This window comes from Panthera pardus, unplaced genomic scaffold, assembly GCF_024362965.1.
Source record: "Panthera pardus isolate Hobbes unplaced genomic scaffold, ASM2436296v1 HiC_scaffold_6, whole genome shotgun sequence".
In the NCBI taxonomy this organism is placed as follows: Eukaryota; Metazoa; Chordata; class Mammalia; order Carnivora; family Felidae; genus Panthera; species Panthera pardus.
Genome location: NW_026526991.1, coordinates 81,592,504 through 81,614,722, shown reverse-complemented (window position 1 = coordinate 81,614,722; position 22,219 = coordinate 81,592,504). Strand labels below are relative to the sequence as shown.

The following is a 22,219-nucleotide window of genomic DNA, read 5'->3' as shown; positions in this document are numbered from 1 at the left end:
ATACCTCTCTTTGCATATTTTGTACCAACTGAATATGAGAATACATTAATTTGAGAGAAAACTGAAAAGCAAATCAGGACTCAGAAAATAAGAATAAACAAAACTTCTTCCTGTATCTTAACCTAGACCAAGGCTTTCAGGAACATAATTTCATATTTCCAATATAAATTAAGATTTTGTGGGTTATATACAGGAGTCTACATTTACACATAGTACTGCTGTCACAAACTATATCTGGAGATTCAAATATGATAGAGGAGCTTCAAGTTCACTATTCGAGCGAAGGGCAGTTGTTCTTAGTTTGCAGAAGTAGCTTCTAGAATTGGTCTCTCCTAGGAATGGTCTCTGTTAATCACCCGCCTTTCAAGTCATCATCAGTCAGGTGCTGGTGCCTAACTCACAAAAGCCACTGTAGAAGCTCTCTATGCACAGATAAGGGAACACCACCAAGAAAAGGTGTTAAGTGAGAGGGTGAGGAAACAGAGTGGGCTCTATTTGTGTTAAAAGGAGAGGGAAGGAGTAAAAGTACATGCATAAGAAATCTTTCCAGAGGTTAACTGTGGTGCAGGGAGCAAAAACTGGGGAGATGGAAAAAAGGGTAAGAGACTTTAAGTGAAACATCTTTGTATTGCTTTCTATCTGTGAACCAAAATTGGTAAGTAGTTTTAAAAATTAAATAAACAAAAACATACAAAAGCCAACATGACATAAACATATTTCCAACATCCCCTTCTACAACTCACACACACACACACACACACACACACACACACACTTCTTACTGCACATGACATCAAAGTGGCTCTAACTCTCAGAGCCAGACAGAAGTCCGCATCATCATCCATACCACAAATACTGGGATTTAATACACATCTTGCCAGTGCTGTGTCTGACCTTCCAATTTCTTAAGGAACAACTGGATTTGGTTTACAATGTCATTCTCATCTGCATCATATAAATATTAGTCAATAAGCTACTAAATATAATGATATATTTCAGCTGTGTCTTTTCAATTAAAAGAATATTTTTGTTTGCACCTATATCCACTGACCTAAGTCTTACTATTTTAGTGTACTTTTCTGTAAGCTTTGGGTTAATCCATATGTTCTATTTATTTCAAAACACCACCCATAAAGTCTTATACTGTATATTTTTTTAAATTTTTTTTTAACTTTTATTTATTTTTGAGACAGAGAGAGACAAAGCATGAACTGGGGAGGAGCAGAGAGAGAGGGAGACACAGAATCTGAAACAGGCTCCAGGCTCTGAGCTGTCAGCACAGAGCCTGACGCGGGGCTCAAACTCAAGGACCGTGAGATCATGACCTGAGCCAAAGTCGGACGCCCAACCGACCAAGCCACCCAGGCGCCCCTTATACTGTATATTTTTAAGAGACCAGCCATATAGCCAAAATGTTCCAAGCACCAAGGTTTCATAAGAATGGTATTCACAAAGAGAATCTAACATTAATTCACTAATTTCCAAGTCCTCTGTCTTGTTCTTGACAATGGTGACTTTGAGTAACCAAGCTGAAACAAAACAAAAACAAAACAAACAAAACAACAACTTGCAAATGAAACGGACAAGATACTAATCAAAAGAAATAAAAAGAACAGTAAGGGGTGCCAAAAAGAATACAAACATGTGAGAAATAATCCCTGTTCTTGGGGAACTTACACCTAATTGGATAAAGTGGTAAATATGGAACTTGGGGCTGATCCACCAATGTGGTCAGATGCCTTCCCAGATGCTATGTATTTAATACAGAACTTGAGGTTGCAATCATTTTCTGGCATGACACACCCACCCTAGTACAAAATCATCTTTTAAAAATCCCAATTTCAAAAGCACTTCTGTTGGTTCTAAGCAACAGCCATGTAAGATTCAAGTTGAGATTTTACTGCAAATAAAGAGCAATACAGTGCCACTGGCAGCTACCCTTCTTTTGAAGTGGCACCTGGCCTGGTGAAAAGAACACTGCAATAAAAACCAAAACACCAGGGATCTAGTCCTACCTTTGCTAGAATTCCAAGAGACCTAGTTTTGCAAAATAGCAAAATCTACTTGCTATTTGAAGAGGCTCTTTCCCTAAGAGTTGAATTTTTCTCTTGACTGGAGGAAGATCTGGGCTTTTCTCCTTTTTAAAATCTACCATCAAGGTTAAGAAGTAATAACTTCTTAGATCAAAGTTGAAAATTAAAAAAACAAACACTGAATCTTGGGAAAATAAATGAAAATGAAATATTTACATACTCTGCTATCCCCAATGACTTTCTAAATATTCAACAGCAAGGAAGAGCTTCTATACAGCTGAAAGTTGAGGGGTCCTTGAATCTCTTTTTCCCCAAAACCCATCCAACTGACAATTCTGTAAGATATGGCATAAGTGTTCTTAAATGATAGAAACCGCTCATTTTTGAGGATATGAGCGTTTTTCTCCCCAGACTATCATCAGCCTCATTTTTTCTTTTTTTAATGTTTGTTTAATTTTTAGAGAGAGAGACAGAGAGAGAGTACAGCAGTGAACCCAACGTGGGGCTCAAACTTACAAACTGTGAGATCATGACCTGAGCTGAAATCAAAAGCTCAAACAACTGAGCCACCCAGGCGCCCCTCATCAGCCTCGTTCTTAAGTTTCATTTCAGTCACCGAACATCTTATTGGATACTTACAACCTAAATCACAACTTACTAATTGCTAAATGGTAAAGTATAATTTTAAAAGTCCTTTGAACCTTTCAATTTCTTCTTAGCTTAATACACTTTTAAGAAAAATCAGCAATAATTAAATCACTTACTACGACATGATAGTATTTCCTACATTTTAGAATTTTAGAACAATACTTATTGCTAGGGAATGCCACCTATTCCTGGGGAAGAAAATGAGCATTGCTATACATTTAAGTGGCAAACAGAGGACTATGGGTGTGCTTATGTTTTCACAGCAACCTTAATCACACACAATAGCTACATAGTGGTGAGCAAAAACAATGAGCTGTTACAGCAAAAAGCAATGTGGAAGGTTGTTTTAGCCATGCTTTATGGAGCACATCTATATAAGGAGGATTTCTATATTGCACTTAACAATTACATTGTCCATTTTACCAAAATGGAGTGTTTGGGTGGTAGGTTCCCCCCACCCCAGGACAACTAATTATTTGAAATAGTTCATTACATTCAACTCTCAGTTGATCCTATAAAGGCATCTGGGAGCAAGGAGAGGAATAGACAGAATGAATAAGTAAACAGAATGAATTAATAAAATCCACAGTGAATCTAAAGGCCCTAATTTATCCAATCATTTCCTCATATTCCCTCAGAACTTGAGCTCAGGTTTTGCTTTTTTCACAGTTTGATTTTCATTGACCATCTACAGCCAGGGACACTACTCAGTGGGGGACTGGAGAGGGAAGCAAGCATTACAAGAAAGGGCACCAAAAGACATAGGTTGTTCATAAACTACATAGTCAGTCCCTAAATAATTGAGAGTTGATTGTAATTAACTACCTACTGAAGTTAAGATATATATCATGCTCACAGCACACATCACTTGATGCCAAAAAATAAACATGTAGGACTTATTTTTTTAAGGAATCCAACACAAGACTTAAAGTGCACTACATTCCTGCATGCCATGCGTCTCCCAAACCTTACCTAAAGAGGGTATCATCAGATAATTTATTAACCAAATTAAACCATGAAGCTTGCATCCTGTGGAATTGAATGTATATTTCAAAATTCACCAGAAAAAATATTCACTATAAAAGAGGACATTTCTAGGACAAGAAATATCCAAAACATATTTAAAATGTAATCAAACCACTGAGAAAACTATCAGAATAATTATATTTTTATATTGCTTGGATTTTATGTTAATTTTTTTAAGTCGCAACTATTTTCTTGATCACCTGACCCAATATTTGCAAAGTATTCTATTCATAAAAAGTTATTCAGCATTTATGGAGCATTCCCCATGTGCTAGGGACTGTCACTTGCTACTTCATTTATTACAAATGAAAATAAATAACAATGTATTGAACCATTTCACATAATTTTTATCTTCCCTACTCTATAAATTTTCTAGCAGAAAATACTTTAGCAGCTGCTAAAATCTACATGATATGACATACATGTATTCCAAATGTATTTTCAATACTGTCATCAACAAGCGCCCACCTATAGCTCCTCATACATTATGCATCTTTAAGATGTATAGACTGTAAACAGCTGACCATAGAGCCAATAAATGAAATACTGGCATAATGCATTGTTACTCTATTAACTCAAAGGGATAAACAACATTTCCTAAGCATAGCTTTCTCCTTACAACCATGCTCCCTCCTGATTAAGAAAGGAAGCAAACTTTACCCTTTGAAAGGTTCGGCCAATGTTAACATTACTTAAATTCTTTCACATGAATTCCAACTGGAAGATGATTTTTAATTAATTTCAATTTTGTCTTTTCGTGATTCCCCAGCACAATTTGCACTGTAAATAAATACTTTTAACCTATTAAACATACGACCATAAAAATAACGTGTCGATTGAAAACTACGTATCATTTCTTTGTGCTACCTGGATTCTTTCACTTATTAAGAATTATTGTCTTTATGAACATACTGTTTCTCTCTTAGTTTTATTTTTACATACATTGTCACCCTCGCTTCTCAGCTTCCAGAAGGGATGAATATAAAACCAAGACCCTTCATTTCCGGCAGCATCCAAGGACACACGCATGGCGTTCTTCTCCAATAAAGCAGGTAATCTCTTGTTGACAGTCAGATACTTGTTGCTTTTTATATGTAGCAGCTGTAGGGAAAAAGACATTACCACCTTTATTCTTTGATGTCCTCTGTTAATTACATGTGTATGTTTGTACCTATATCTTGAGCCCACATAACACCACTTGGGGTGCAAGTCAAACAAAAGAGGTCTTTTTAAACTTCACACTCACCATCGAATTTCCAAGCTGACTTTCTTTGGGTTCCTCTTCACCTCCACCCCCCGCCCCCAATGAACTGGGCACATGGAGAAATCAAACCAGAGGATACCTCTGAACCATTTTTATCTACTGATAAATAATAGGATAAAACCAAGCATCCCAAAGGAGACCAGGAAATTCCAAACATTTTTTCAATTCTTGCACAGACACAACAGAATACACGAAAAAAATAACCAAGAAACTAAAATAATGCACCAAACCACTTAGTGTTATTAACCATCCCTGCCAAGGACAGCCCTACTTCTTTCTGTGTGAGCAGGCAGGCTTTGCATCCTCAATAATCCCTGCTCACTGATCCTACTCCCTTCTCAGATGAGCATGGATGTGCCATTTCTCAGACTTTTTGGGTGCCATTTGCAAAACCTCTCCAAGACCGTATTCTACTGAGTAGGAAAGCTAAAACAAACAACCTTCCTGTCTATTATTACAATCGTTCCAAAACAGAATGGTCATTTTAATATCCACAATATAACAAAGAAATTATCTCATGAACTGATGAAACCCTCATGGTCCAGCCCCACTCCTTTGGAATCCACCTTTTTAGAGCACATAGCTTGGCCCCTAGCTGGTAATGCTAACATTTGCACTTCAGGTTCTTCACAAGAAACAACTTGCTGGCACTTAATTCTGATCAAAACTTGGTTAAGAAAAACTCTATTTAGGGAGGATTTCTCAAAGGACATGCAACCCACCCATGCCACAGGTATTGTATCATCGTTCATTAGATAAAGTCCTACGTTAGGGGAGCTGCAGATTCAGGCACTCTCATCTTGTCCCAGCAGAGGGCCGCTTGGACAGTCCTAAACACTGGCATTTTGCCATTGGCCAAATACAAAACATCAGGCGATATTATTTTTTAAAACAGCTCTATGAAACACCTCATTGTAGTGCTTTCTGTAATAAGTTGTTAAGGCTAGTGCTTACTATATGACACAGTGTCCTCTTTATGAGGGCTCATTGGAGGAATACTTCTCTGGTCTTCTTCCCGGGAACATGTGTGCTTCTAGAACCTGGACTTAGTTCTATGGTAAGGACTTCCTATGTGAGGGCTATAATATATTATGCTTTCCATACAGCAAGGTCAGCGACAAAAAGGCTTCTAGCCAAAGGTGTCCAGCCTTCAAAACATGGTATTTATAAACATGCCTCGCCCTGACGTCACCTTATTCATATAAGCACTATCTTCCCTTTGACCCAGTCGCCTTATTTATTTCATTTTAGTGTACGTGGTATGTATTTTAAAAAATGCCTTCCATTCTTTTTGGAACAAGGTGGGGCATATTAACAAATAGCCAAGTAAAGAGCTGAAAGATCTAAGTGAAGCACAGGAGAGGAATGCAGCTGAGATAAATCAGTGGTGCAACTCATTGAAATAAATCTTTTAATAACAACTCAAAGACAATTCCCATCTGAAAGTACAACATGAACACTCCTCTCTCTACCAAATGCAAAGATAAAGCTTCATATGTTACATGTTAGTCCCACTAATTCTAAAGGAGGGTTTTACTATAGACCTTTAGAAAGTATGTTTCCCTGTCTTCCTCCTTTTGGTGGAATACCCTGTACCTACACCTGGATAAGTACACTTCCTATGTGTATGCTCACCAGACTTATTTGCGAACATACAGAATACTGTGCTGAACATCAACTGAAAATATCGCACAATATCCATAATTCCCATCAAAGAACAAATTGTTGTATCCCCAAATTTTAATGCAGCTTGGCATTCCTAACAGACACAAATTACCCATAAAATATTCACCTTTTTTTTAAAAAAGTAAATAGACTTACTTGTATAACATTACTGTATTTCACAATTTCTCCCAACAGTTTCTTATTCTCTGATTCATTTTGTTTTTGTTCCAGTTCTGCAGCATGCTGGAAAATGGTTAGCAAATATTCATCGTGGAAACACAGTAAACAGAGTACAATAGTTGACAAAGAAACAAGGGTCATTTTAGGAACAAAGACGATAACCATGAATGAATTAGGCTGATTGCTCTACTCTTAGTGCTGGGGGCAGGGAACCAACAATTAAATGATTATAATATAGTATGATCATTCTCTCATGGTAATGCTGAAATGTGGCCAAAAATATCTTGGGATGCTTCTATGTTGGAAATTTCAGAAAAGTACCAGGCTCTTTGGTCTTCTACAATTAGCTTCAGAAGGAATATTGTTAGACAAACCAAACAGAATATAGAAACAGTAGGTGAATTTCAAAAGTCTCAAAATAGTTTCAATTTCAAAAGTAACAGGAATTTTAATAACACACAATTTAAGTTCTACCAAATTTGCATTCAGCCCAAACCAGAAGCAACAGACTTTCAGTTCTTTTTCTAGTCTTTCAGGAAAAAAATTAGGTACGATGCCAAGTAAAATATAACTGGATCTGATACTCCTACAGAGATTCTGAATGGTTTCCAGTTTGATGTGAATCTTTGAATTAGTCTGGCACACCCTAAAAAATAGCAGGAATATATTAGCTACATGCCAGGAAATCAGTGGTCACACCCTATAACTTAAGTCTCTTCCACTTTCAGTGTGCTGCTACCTCTATTCTAAAATCTCTGTGCATTAAGTGAAATCACTAAGATACAAAACAGATCACTCGTTATTGCTGTTCTTGGTCTAGCCTCAGCCAGACAAATGGCAACCTGGCCCTTACCTGTAATTTCTTCAGCAAGGCTGCCTCTGTGTGGTTCCCCTGTTTGGCTTGCTTAGCTTTCCAATATTGTTTCTGGGCAGAATATCGGTTCATAGGGCACACCTTAAAGAGGCAGTCTATGACAAAGCAACAAACAAAAACACTGTAACTAAGGCAACCAGCATTTCTTAGATTTTCCTTTGAGCCTAGCATTGTAATCTTGCAATCCCTGAGTAGAAAGATTAAGCCTATCTCCCAATCAACTCAAACTCCCCCTATAATATTCTTTCTAAATAATTATTTAGACTGTTAAAATACCTTCTTCTTCATTAGTTTTGGTTTTTTAAAGGGCATCATAGCTAGCGTGATTTATTTAAAAACCAAGTCAATGTAATCATTACATTATAAGATAGTTCTTAATTATAATGGGGTACCTGGTGTTAGAAAGTGAAGAGAATGAGATTAGTGATTTTCACTGCCTTACCTGACCTTGCACCATTAATTATTCATTCATGGTATGTATCTTTGACAGCCAAAGCGATGCAAGAAGTAGAAACAATCAATAACAACAAAACCCATTTCAGTCATCCATTCCCCAAGTTTCCACATACCTGGGGTGAACATGGCATGGAACTCTGAGACGCAGTGTGTTATAAGGGAAAAACAAAGCAAAAACAAACAACAACAACAACAAAACTAAACCAGGATTATAGTTCTAACTTGACTACTAAATATCAAGATAGGAAATCATAGTGGAATAATATAGCTGGTGACATCTCAGAGCCAAAAAGCTAAACATATTTTTTTCTTTTTAATGAGGAAATTGGAAATTTGAGTAAACCATTCTTCCATCACTAATGATTTTGTATATTTGTGAAATGGACTACAATCTACAATAAAGATCAACTCCCAAATTCTATGATAAAGGAGTAGCGATACAGAAAATCCAAACATTACCTTCATTTTTTTCACAAAAAATTGTATTAACTCAATATGACAAATGTACTTTATTTTGGTTGATGTGTTAATATTTAAGGTCACTCTCATTTTTAAATATGTATCACAAAAATAAAATTCTGTCAACTCAAATACCTACTTTAGCTACATTCTTGACTATATATATACTCATTCTATTATTCTCTATTAAAATAATTATAAAATTGGCCATACAGAGAAAGACAGATACCATATGTGTTCACTCTTATGTGGATCCTGAGAAACTTAACAAGAACCCATGGGGGAGGGGAAGGAAAAAAAAAAAGAGGTAAGAGTGGGAGAGAGCCAAAGCATAAGAGACTCTTAAAAACTGAGAACAAACTGAGGGCTGATGGGGGGTGGGAGGGAGGGGAGGGTGTGTGATGGGTATTGAGGAGGGCACCTTTTGGGATGAGCACTGGGTGTTGTATGGAAACCAATTTAACAATAAATTTCATATATTTAAAAAAATTAAAATAAAATAATTATAAAATTAAATAATGGACTTGATCTCTTTTCAAATCTCTCTTATAGTTCTACTGGCATAAATTATCAAGAAATATGACTGTAGGGGCACCTGGGTGGTTCAGTTGGTTAAGCATCCAACTCCTGATTTCGGCTCAGGTCATGATCTCACAAAGGTTTGTGGGATAGAGTCCCACATCAGGCTCCATACTGAAAGTGGGGCTGCTTGGGATTCTCTCTCTCTCTCTCTCTCTCTCTCTCAAAATAAATAAATAAACATTAAAACATAATGACTTTTTCTAGAGCTTGTAATCATAAACACAAATTCTACTGATTGTCCTCACCTTCCATATACAAACAGGCTACAGAAAACTAATTGTTAATTTTCTGGTGTAAAAGTTACTGATGTGGATGAGTAAATATCTTATACATAACAGGAAACAGACACCTTCTAAAAGGCACCACTAAAAGTAGGCTGAGAGACCATCACAATTACAGTATGATACAGATATTACCACTTGGTACATGTGTATGAACACCAAATAACTAGACCTGAAAACTGTTTCCCTTGGCAACATATTTTATAAGCCCTAAAAATATATTCTCCACATATTAGTAACTACAAAGAGAATATACAATTTTTTTCAAGCACCAGTATGGAGGCTGTTCACAGTTACCACCAAAACAATGTTCCCAATTTAATGCAGCAGACTATTCGGACTATCCTGTAGTAGGCAAGTGACTGAATTCTACATTGTCTTTTACAATGTAGACAGAAATCCATATTCAAGTGGAACTGACTCCATAATCTGCAGTCTATACTTCTGATTCCACCCATGCATGAAAAGAGAAAAATTATGTTCCTCTCCATTACTTCAGATTCCTAATTAAGTTCATTAGGAAATGGTCCTCTGAGTGAAAAAAAATATTTTCACTAAATTCTAGATCACTTCAGTAGCATTCCTAATTAGCGGTATCTTTGGGTAACTAGCAAACAGACTGTGTGTGCCGTGGTCCTGATTGTTGTGGCTGAGGTTATTGTGAAATGAAGCCAAACATTCAGCCAAACCATGTTTACTGGTCTGCCTGTGTTGCTAGGTGCTAAGAATCAGGTCCTGTCCCCAAACATTCACAGTCTCGTGGATGAGACAGGCGTCTACCATGTGTTGGAAGTTTCACAATGGAGCTCAAGAGAAGGTACCATGAGGCACAAAGTTGCACGTGGCCAACCTCACCAAGGAGGTCAGGACAGTCCACCCAAAGGAGAAGACGCAAGGCATGGTTGAAAGAACCAACACCAATTCAGCACAGCGGCAAGAGGGCTCAAATGCACGGGTGTGGGGGGCATGCCAAACAGAGCCAACTGCCAGTACAAAGACAGAGAAGGAGAGTGCCAAAGGACCTGCTAAGTATACAGGAAAACCACAGCCCAGGCTGTGAAATGAGAATGGAGCGTTTGGTGAAGTCATGGTCTGTGGAGTCCTATGTGCTGGATGAGGAGAATGGACTTTATCCCCTGGAAAATGTCAAACTCTTACAGGATTTTAAGCTCTTACAGCATGTGAAAGATGATGTGAACAAGAGGCGAGGAGACCAGCAGAAAGCTCCCTGCCAGCGCTCTGGGAGCCAGCAAGGATCTGAATTTGGGCTGCATGGTAGCTGGGGGATAGCCACAGCTTCAGAGAAAGCAGCAGAAGCAACAAGCTTAATAACCTATGAGATGTGGGGTGGGGAGAGGTGAGAAGGAGAGAAAGTGAAGGTGGCCAGATGAACGAGCTGCCACCCACTGTGTCTGAGATGCAACTTCAAATGCTCTGATTTCCGAAGCTCTTTCCTCTTTCAGGGCTTTGGTTCCGTGGTCATCCTCAGCAGCCTCCCACGGATCGCATCTCATTTCATACTACAGTAAATAAATAACCAATCTGTTTCTGTGTGGGAACTAGTATCTCAGGACTATTTTGGTTGATGGGAAAGAATGTAGGGCATACACAGACTTCTGTACAAATGCTTTTCTTGTTGATGGTGGTGATAGTGATCGTGATGGGTGTGTGTGTGTGTGTGTGTTTAATTCTCTCTTCCTCTTTTAGGAAACATAAAAAATCTACTGGTCTTGGGCTAGTCACATATTTTGTCCGATTCTAAATTGATTGCATAATAAAAGTGTTAATGATATGTGCCACACCTAATTCACAGGACTGCTGAGAGTCACAGAAAGAAAATCCGTGTGAAAGCACTCTGTGGATTTTAAAGCCTTCTTATAAATGTAAGATATTATTATTAATATTGCTTCATTGCTTCATTCATTCAGCAACAGCTTCGCCGAGATTAAGAGATGACTAAACCCTCACAGAGCTCCCAGCAAAGAGCAACAAGAAGTACAGGTCTCGGACTAAACCTGAACACAAACCAGAAATGCTCAACTCACAAGTGTATGCACCTGTGGTTTAAGAGCTGCCACAGTGTGTGATTGTATAAAATCCTTGAACTCCCTGAAATAGGACGGCAGTGAGCAGAGGAGGTAACCTGTATTACCATGCAATGCCTCTTAACGTATGCAGGTATAAGCCCTACCACCAGCAAGGGCGGAGCCTTTGAACAGACCTCCCACACTCTTCCTCCTCCAGGATAGGAATCCCGCTATTTCAGAGCCGCCCTCTCTCATCTGCCCCCTCCACACCCTGCCCTCTAGTATTCCTTGGTCTGCTCATTCTCTAAATTCAAACGTACATAAGAAAAAGTTTTCTGGGGGTTTTCCAATTAAAAAGTGGCTCAGTGTCGTTTGGGAATTAGTTGACAACATTCACTTCAGCATTTCGAGACTCAAGGAATAATTTTTAAAAGGGAAAGTTTTGCCTCATGGAGCAAACACTAAAAGCACAAATAAAAGGAAGTCATCTGACTTAAATTTTTTAAGAAGCTTAACCTGAAGACCTAAGGCCAATAATTTTGCAAAATTATACAGTTCAGGAAACGTTAGTATTCCAACAAATCATGATATATTCAGTTAGGCAATATTATAAGGACAATGCCTTAGAATTAGAACTTTTTTTTTTTTTTTACAACTCTGGAAGAAGGAAATTAAACACCCCGGAAGTGTTCGCTTTAAACTGAAAGATCCGGGGGCACCTGAGTGGCTCGGTCGGTTAAGCATCTGACTTCGGCTCAGGTCATGATCTCACAGTCCGTGAGTTCGAGCCCCGCGTCGGGCTCTGTGCTGACAGCTCAGAGCCTGGAGACTGTTTCAGATTCTGTGTCTCCCTCTCTCTGACCCTCCCCGTTCATGCTCTGTCTCTCTGTCTCAAAAATAAATAAATGTTAAAAAAAAATTTAAAAAAAATAAACTGAAAGATCCGGCAGCATTAGGATGCTTATAAATTCTAGCGGTTTCTCCACTACAAAATATGGAAGCCATTCAAAGCATGGAGCACATAACGTGGATACCAAAAAAGTAACTTTCCCACACGATTCCACGTAAATCTTGCAGGAAAACGGTCTAAACCTCCACTTACAACACCTATCTAAATAGCTTTGAAATGTTTTGCTTTGTACCTGTAAAAGCACTTTCTAAAATATTGGTACCTAAGGCAGTTTCTGCACCCACCAGAAACTATCTATAGTACTCCATTTGGGCCTCCTAAAGGCAAAGTTTAAGTTATGTAATGGCCAGCAACTTCCTTTGGTAATAGTGGAAAGAAAACTTTGTTTCATTTCTCTTCCCTCTGAAACATGTTGTAAGATTTAAATGATGCAAGACATATTAAACCATCAGCAAATGCCTATCACAAAGCAGGCATTCAACAAATGGCTCTTTCATGGCAGCTTGTAAAATTACCTCATACTGATTACAGGGAACATGGTTGCCAAGGGGTTTATTATTTCCACGTGGAGAAAGGTGGGGAGGGAGGGCTCTAGAGCTTTCCTTTTTCTCTTTATGATATAAACAGGATGCAACAGAGTGCAATGAATATTATGGGACCTGCCCAATGATAAAATGGAAAGTAGTAAGAAAACTCTCCCTAGGGTACAGGAGGGGCACACAAGGGGCCATTGGACGCTAGTAATTAGAATTCAGAGTTGGTCGGAAGACAGGTACACATTCATTAGCTGAAAATTTAACTATAGCTTTCTTTTGTCTTTCAGTTTCTCTTACAATGTTAGAACATTGTAACAGTGTTTGTACAAAATTATGTGTTTGTATAAATACAGTGTTTGTACAAAATTATGCTTAGAGTGTGTTTTTAAAAGGAGTGTTGTTTTGTTTTGCTTAGGAGTGGGAAATTTCAAACCAAGCATCTACCTCCCTTGATCATGGCCTAACCCAAGTGTAGAGAAGGTATGTAAGAGAGAAAGTATACTCTAGAACGTTAGGAAGGCCAGAGAAAATTTATTAGAGGTGTTAGCAAACATTAAAGTTTATCGCAATACCTGGATGGACAACCATGAAAATGCAGAATAACTTCCTCTAGGCAAAAGTCAGCTATTTTACTGCTGAAGAGAGAGAGAGACAGCCTTTTGAAGTTGAAGGCTTGTACACTGCTGAAATGTCAGTACTCCAAGGGGCTTCAGATAAAATCTGACCTTTTCCTTCTCTCAGATAAAGAAGCAAAAACTCAGAGTGATTTACCTAGGTCATTCATGATAAAATCTCTAGATCAAAATAAATTATAAATGTGAACAAGTTCGCCCACACTTTGTACACTATACAGAGTCCTAAACATCAGTGGTAAAGATTATTTGAGACACTGAGAGTTAACCTGGATTGTTTCTCCCCAATCCCAGAGAGGGAAACTGAGCAAACTGTAATGAGCAAACCAAGTGTGGTCTCACCATCCCTACCACCAAGAGGCCAAACAGTCACCAGGGAAGGCGTCCAAGCATCCTATGTGTGGTTGAACACACATCCTAAGGTTTTTCTTAAGACTACAAAGTTGGTAAGGAATCAAGCTGGAATTTGGAGACCATCTGAACCCAATTCAATGTCTGTCTCACCGTGTGATGACACCATTCGGTAGCAGGTTTGTCATACAGAGGCAAAATTTGTCTCACTTGAAAAGCTGTTATAATTGTACACATACACTTTGAAGCCAATTAGAACAAATCTAATCTGGGGTGCCTGGGTGGCTCAGTCTGGTAAGCGTCCGACTTTGGCTCAGGTCATGATCTCACGGTTCGTGAGTTTGAGCCCTGCATCAGGCTCTGTGCTGATAGCTCAGAGCCTGGAGCCTGTTTCGGATTCTGTGTCTCCCTCTCTCTCTGCCCCTCCCCAACTCGTGCTCTGTCTCTCTCTGTCTCTCAAAAATGAATAAACGTTAAAAAAATTTAAAAAGAAAAAGAACAAATCTAATATGGCTTCAACACAATAGCCCTAAGTATGTGAAGACAGAATCCATCTGACATCTCTAGCTCATCTTTGGTTTAATTATTACATACAATGTCCTCAAAAAATTCCATTCTTATTACCAAATGCTAAGAATACTTCTTCACAATAGATGTGATTCCAGCCAATTAAAGGTTGACTTGTTAAAGCATTTATTAATGTATTTAGCAAGTATGTGCAGTGGTCAGAGAGTGAGATGTGTCTCAGTCTCCTTCTTACCGCAGTCTTACAACATAATACAATGTCTAGAGAAATGTTATGAAGATATATAAGTATGTTTACAACAGTTGTAATACTTCAAAAGAAACTAATGAACATGGAAATATGCCATCTAGGCATATGTAATTAAATAATTGTTAAAACATCAATAGGGATGTTAGCCTCAAAAACATTAATCACTTGATTCATACATTAATGGGTAAATACACAAAAACAAATGAAACTGCTAAGTTGCTTCATTTGGAGTGGGGAAAAAATAAAATTCAAATGCATCAATGCTAACTTTCATTCTAGTCAAGGCTTAAATTTTAACACTAAGTAAACCATTATACTACAAATAAGTGGAATTTCTATCAGAATATCATAATGTTTAATTTTAAATCAATTATCCCATTCTCAAAGTGTCATATGAACACTGATAATCAAGACTGTCAAAAACAGACTGACTCAGAAATCTAAATGCAAGTTTATGAACCGAATTACACGAATATTAAGTCTGAAAAAAAACAGAAGTGAATTTATACATACATAAATGTGTGTATATGTATATGCAAATAGAATACAAATAGATATACACAATAGTTTTATATATAAAGTTTTATATGTTTATTTGTATTCTTATTTATGTGTATATTTCTATAGTACCTCTTATATATCAGAGGTTATCTCATATGTTTCCTCATTTAATTCTCCTAATTCTCCTAATTAGCTATTGGTTCCCAATCTGCACCATCTGAAAATCTGATAAACTTTCTTGTATATTCTTCCCAGCCATTGGTAATGACAAAGATGACTTCCTCACGCCTGTAGGGATGCTTGGGTGGCTCAGTTGGTTAAGCACCTGACTCTTGATTTAGGCTCAGGTCATTATCTCATGGTTCATGGGGTCGAGCCCCACATGGGGCTCTGCGTTGACAGTGAGGAGCCTGCTTGAGAGTCTCTCTCTCCATCTCTCTCTCTCTCTCTCTGCCCCTGCTCTCTCTCTCTCTCTCTCTCTCTCTCTCTCTCAAAATAAATAGATAAACTTAAAAAAAAATAATCATAAGGTTTATTTATTTATTTTGAGAGAGAGAGAGAGAGAGCACCCCTGCGTGCACATGCAAGCATGGGGGGGGCAGAGAGTGAATCCAGAGCAGGTTCCGCACTGTCAGCACAGAGCCCTACGCGGGGCTCATCTCACCACCGTGAGATCAGGCCCTGAGTCAAAATCAAGAGTCAGATGCTTAACTGACTGAGCCACCCAGGCACCCCTAATTCTCCTAAAAACCTTTTGAGGTAAACATTAGTTTTATGAATGAAGAAAAACTTGGCACATTTTAGGTGTCTATCCTCAAGTCTCAAAACTAGTTTTTAGACTTAACCCACACCAATCTGTCTCCAAAGCCCACCACAATGTAACAGAAGGCACTCTGTATTTCTCCAAACACAAAATATGATAGTCTAGCTTTCCCTGGTTCCATATTCCAAGAGATACTGAACTTCTAGAAGTACCAAAAAAATTATTTTAAAAAAAGATGTAAGAATTTGCTTGCTGTTTGTTGTCTAGGTACTGAATTAACTGCTATTCTCATATGGAAAAACCTAAAACAAAATCAGTTCATTGTACTAGGTCTTTTGTGGGCAGTGATTTGTCCATATGAACAAACAGATGGAGTCCTAGTCATCATTATCATTGCTGATTTATGCCCAAGTGAGACCAACTTTCTATTGATTACTACCATGATAAAAGCATCTACTTCTATAGACAATTTAGGAGACAAGAATGGACAATAAGTTTACAACAGTGTTTTACAAACTGTAATTGTGCAAACCAGGTTTGAAATCAATTTATATGGCTTCAATCAGCTCTTTTTGAATGAAGTGAGATGGAATGGAACAGGAAGGGAACAGGAAGGGAACGGGAAGGGAGGGGAACAGGAAGGCAAGGGAACAGGAAGGGAAGGGAAGGGAAGGGAAGGGAAGGGAAGGGAAGGGAAAGGAAGGGAAAGGAAGGGAAAGGAAGGGAAAGGAAGGGAAAGGAAGGGAAAGGAAGGGAAAGGAAGGGAAAGGAAGGGAAAGGAAGGGAAAGGAAGGGAAAGGAAGGGAAAGGAAGGGAAAGGAACGGGAAGGGAACGGAAGGGAAGCGAACGGAAGGGAAGGGAAGGGAAGGGAAGAGGAGGGGAAAGGAAGGGAAGGGAAGGGAAGGGAAGGGAAGGGAAGGGAAGGGAAGGGAAGGGAAGGGAAGGGAAGGACACTGTAAATAGCAAGTATTCTTTTGAGGAACTTGTTTCTGTTGTGTGTGTGTGTGTACGTGTGTGTGAGTGTGTGTGTGTGTGTGTGTGTGCGTGCGTGTATGTGCTGGCTTACAATGTAAAATGTATTTCTCACTGACAGATGCAACAAAAAGTATTTTTTTTCTTTTTTTTTTCTTTTTTTTTCAATATATGAAATTTATTGTCAAATTGGTTTCCATACAACACCCAGTGCTCATCCCAAAAGGTGCCCTCCTCAGTACCCATCACCATCACCCACCCTCCCATCCCTCCCACCCCCCATCAACCCTCAGTTCTCAGTTTTTAAGAGAGAGAGACTTTTTTTTAAAGGGACATATGCTTTTAAAAGTTCCAAATTAGATGGAGTATTTGAGTGACATTGAAGTTCTCATGATCTTTATTCTTTGAACTTCTGCTGTTCAATAAAATAGCACTGGTGTTCAAACTTTGTAGGTGCATCAACATGTTATTAGTTGTGCCTTTTATTTTGAAGCTCGAGCAAACTGTTTTGCTCAACTCTATCTTCATTTAGTTTTTTTTTTCAATATATGAAATTTATTGTCAAATTGGTTTCCATACAACACCCAGTGCTCATCCCAAAAGGTGCCCTCCTCGATACCCATCACCCACCCTTCCTTCCCTCCCACCCCCCATCAACCCTCAGTTTGTTCTCAGTTTTGAAGAGTCTCTTAGGCTTTGGCTCTCTCCCACTCTAACCTCTTTTTTTTTTTTTTTTTGTCCTTCCCCTCCCCCATGGGTTTCTGTTAAGTTTCTCAGGATCCACCTAAGAGTGAAAACATATGGTATCTGCCTTTCTCTGTATGGCTTATTTCACTTAGCATCACACTCTCCAGTTCCATCCACGTTGCTACAAAGGGCCGTATTTCATTCTTTCTCATTGCCACGTAGTACTCCATTGTGTATATAAACCACAATTTCTTTATCCATTCATCAGTTGATGGACATTTAGGCTCTTTCCATAATTTGGCTATTGTTGAGAGTGCTGCTATAAACATAGGGGTACAAGTGCCCCTATGCATCAGTACTCCTGTATCCCTTGGGTAAATTCCTAGCAGTGCTATTGCTGGGTCATAGGGTAGGTCTATTTTTAATTTAACAAAAAGTATTTAAAGTCAATATTCTAAAGGAGTACATATGTGCACAAATTAAAGTTAACAACTGAAAATTCAAAAATATATATATTATATATATACAAATGCATTATATTTGTATCCATATGCATTCTATAAATACAAATTACATGTATACATATTATATAAGTTAATACAAATGTATAATATCTACATTGTATAGATATATGATGTACTTATAATGGATATATTGTATATATAATAAGGAGAGAGACAGACAGAAAGAAATCCTGTGGTCAAGAGGAGAGGAGACCACCAAAGGAATGTTTTTTTGCTCTATGAATGGCTTCTGAAATCCACAAAAACTATCCTTTTATTAATTGCCATTTCAAATTTTTATATAAGCAATTACAACAGGCAGATGCCCCTGTCTTCCTCTTTTTTACCTCCACTCTGCTTAACCTCTGCCTTTACTAGAGCACCTATCCTGTATTAGTTACTATGTTTGCATCTAACCGCATTCAGCGCCTATTATCTGGTATATGGAAAATGCTCAGAATCTGCAGAAGGAAACTCCTGCCAAGATACCAGAGAAACAACCATTAGAATCTATTCTTTCTGTTCTGAAAGGTTTAACGGTCTTTTTTGTCTCGTATTAACATGCAAATACCTGAGAAGAGAACAGCTAAGATCTTGGCTCTCAGTTTAGGGCTGGAGCCTGATAGCTACCTGAGGTTAAGGTGGATTGATGCTACAGGCGTGAGGAAGGCACCTTTGTCATTACCAATGGCTGGGAAGAATATACAGGAAAGTTTATCAGATTTTCAGATGATGCAGATTGGGAAGCAATAGCTAATTTGACAGATAGAAATCTAGATTTTATCATCTCTACAAGGGCAAACATCAACACAATTAAACTGTAAACAAGCCTAAGTATAAAGTTTTGCATTTATGTTCAAAAACCTTCAACTGCTTAAGTGCATGATAGAAGGGAGCCAAAGCATTATTAGCAGGAAAAAAAAACAAAAAACAAACAAAGCCCTAGACCTTAGGCTTCAGTTCAAGAATATAATTACAGTGACCATACATCCCCACCCAAGACAACTCTGGTTTATGCCTGTTGCCTGAGCCTAATTATTAATTGTGTGCCCTTGCACTCTCAAAGTGTCCTGATAGCTTAGTGCCTGATAGCAAAGTGTCTCAAAGCTTACATGATAAAGTATATGATCAATCCAAATACAGCAAATGAACACGGTGATGTAGCGGCTGAAAGCTGATGCAGCCATTTTAAGCTGACTTACAGACTAATGGGATTGCAACCAGAGGAAGTAGGAACATTGTTGGGCTCAATTGTACTCAGACAGAATATTAGGCTGAATTATAGATGCCACTTAAAATGTGTAACAAATTACCTGTATCCAAAGTTAGGCAAATGGGAAGGCAAGCAAAATACAGAAGTCATGTCCTCTGAGGACAATGGTAGGAACTAGGAAATGTTGTCTAAGAGAGAAAACAAAGAGTAGGCATAATCTCACTTTTACAGCTGATGGTCTACATGTAAAAGAAAGAAGATTTTTTTCTCCATATTGATCCAGAACCAAAGCAAAATTTCTAAATGTGTAAGTATATTTATAAGTGTAGGGAGGCACGCCTCGGTGGCTAAGTTGGTTAAGCCTCCAGCTCCTGATTCTGTCTCAGGTCATGATCTCTTGGTTCGTGAAATCGAGCTCCGCGTGGGGCTCTGCGCTGACAGAGTCTGCTTGGGATTCTCTGTCTCCCTCTCTCTCTGACTCTATCCTGATCTTGCTCTCTCTAGCTCTCTCTCAAAATAAATAAATAAACATTTTTTTAAAAAGTAAGTGTAAGGAAAATATTGCTAGCAATCAGAAAAGTCTAAAAAACACAAATTAATCATAGGCATGTAAACTTTTATAATAACGTCCAGGCAGAGGCAGATGAGAAATGCTACAGAAGAGATCTTGCATCAGGAAGGATCCCCTTCCAAATACTACCTTCTGTTTAATATGATGGCAATTGTGGCAGGGGTGACTGGCATGAAAGGGTAGGGTTCATGTCCAGTATTTATGGATAAAAATCCCGGACCTCTCACTTTGCTCAGCTACGTTTATCACACCATGGTTTTGTTGGGCTTCTCCCTATTACAGAGGCCAGGAAATTCTGGCCCTGGATCCTGTAAGTCATGTACTAAATATCTGTCAGTATTAGGGTAAAATGCTCCAAGTTAAAGCCTATATAAATATTCATTATTATTATTTCCAACTTTACATTCCAGATGTGTAAACACAGTTGTGTTTATATCTTGGAGTTCCAGAAGCATGATGTTTGTTGTGATAGTCTGTCACTTAAATATTTTAATTTGGTAAGGTACTCCCCGATTAAAAGAAGATGAACAAAGAACCAAAGGTAGAAGGAATGATGACCAAGAAATACCTCCTCCCCCAACACACACGTGTGCACGTGCACACACACACACACACACACACACACACACACACACACTCACACACACCACTAGCAGTTAACATTCAATAACCGAGCACTATGGTAAGAGCTTCCCATGGATTCTTTCATCTTCATAGAAAAACTGGAGACAGGTGGTGCTACCATGCCCCCTCTACAGTGGAGCATGAAGTTAGGTGCTGCCCAGGATCACAGAGTTAGCAAATGGCAGAGCTACGATTCAAAGCCAAACACCTAACTTCAGAGTCTGTGCTTTTATACTCTGGAGATGGAAGGGACACACACAACCCAGCTATTTTGCTTGTCTGGAAGCTGGAATAGCAAAATATTGAAGAATTGGGAGGTTCGAGGAAAAGTGAGACTTCCAGAAAACAGGCTGGACATGAGAAGTCGGAAGCAAGAGATGAGCTATCACATTAGCTGATGCAGGAGGCAAGACAAGGGAACTAGAAGAAACACTTGTGGTGTTTCCTTCTCCCTGCATTTTTTTGTCTTCTCCTTTCATATCTATTTCTCCTTTTTCCACCATAACTTCAAGTGTGTGTGTTGTTCTCTTCCCCCATGTCTTAGGATCTCTCTCGTTCCATCTTTTTTGTTTGTTTGTTTTATCAAGTTCTTTCCTTTTCCTAATCATTTTCTTCCTTTTTACTCTCTTATTTCACTCTTTCCTTTTTACTCTCTTATTTCACTCTTTCTCCAATTATTTCCTTTATTTCTTCTCTGAACTTTCTCATTACTCCTCTTTTCTTCCTTTCTCCCTTGCATGATTATAAAATTGTGCTTAAAATGTACTAGATTTTGTTCAGATAAGATTATATCTTTTGAATTTCAAATAAAAATCTAGATGAATTGAACTTTTCTTATCAAAATTGAATTTAAGGGGCACCTGGGTGGCTCAGTCAGTTAAGTGTCCAACTCTGGGCCAGGTCATGATCTCACAGTTTGTGAGTTCAAGCCCCCCATCAGGCTCTGCACTGACAGCTCCGAGCCTGGATCCTGCTTCAAATTCTGTGTCTCCCTTACTCTCTGCTTCTCCCCTGCTTATTCTGTCTCTCTCTCTCTCTCTCTCTCTCTCTCAAAAATAAATAAAATTTTTTAAAAATTTGAACTTAAAACTAAGTTGCAAAAGCATAACATACATCTACCAGTGGACTTGGATTCAGAATATAGAAAGTACTCTTACAACTCAATAAAGAACACATACAACCCAATAAAACATGAATAGACACCACAAAGGAAAGACATATGGAAGGCCAACAAGCACATGAAAAGATGCTCAACATCTCTGGTCATTAGGAAAATGCAAATTAACACCTCAGTTACAGGGGTGCCTGGGTGGCTCAGTCAGTTAAGTGTCCGACTCTTGGTTTTGGCTAAGGTCATGATCTCGAGTTTCATGAGATCAAGCCCCACGTTGGGACTGCATGGAGCCTGCTTAGGATTCTCTCTCTCCCTCTCTCTCTCTGCCCCTCCCCCACTCGTGCACTTTTCCTGTGCTCTTTCAAAATAAATAAATAAACTTAAAAAAAATAAACAAAACCCCAATGCATATTACTACATGCCTGCTCAGAAGGCTACAATTAAAAAGAACAACAACACCACATGTGGGAGAGGATGTGGGGCAGCTGGACCCCCGATATCTGATGCACATATACATTCTTACCCTCATTTGTGAGATGAATGTAAAATAGTTCAAATACTTTGAAAAACA

At 38.5% G+C, this 22,219-nt stretch overlaps 1 protein-coding gene across 6 annotated transcripts in view; it reads right to left on the bottom strand.

Moving 5' to 3' along the window:
• The window catches only part of ITPR2 (inositol 1,4,5-trisphosphate receptor type 2), a 488,958-nt gene that overhangs the window by 383,989 nt on the left and 82,750 nt on the right, over positions 1–22,219 (bottom strand). For 5 of the 6 annotated variants that reach the window (XR_008419706.1, XM_019452273.2, XM_053895795.1 and 2 more), the window contains 3 exons: positions 7,670–7,785; positions 6,793–6,879; positions 4,650–4,808 (listed from right to left, as the gene is read on the bottom strand). Coding sequence is in view for 4 of the 6 variants with exons in the window: in XM_019452273.2 (XP_019307818.1) it covers positions 4,650–4,808; positions 6,793–6,879; positions 7,670–7,785 (362 nt within the window). In the remaining 2 variants the exon portion in view is untranslated. Of the gene's footprint in view, positions 1–3,653; positions 3,675–4,649; positions 4,809–6,792; positions 6,880–7,669; positions 7,786–22,219 lie in introns of those variants that run through there. The other variant, XM_019452278.2, reaches the window with a different exon arrangement.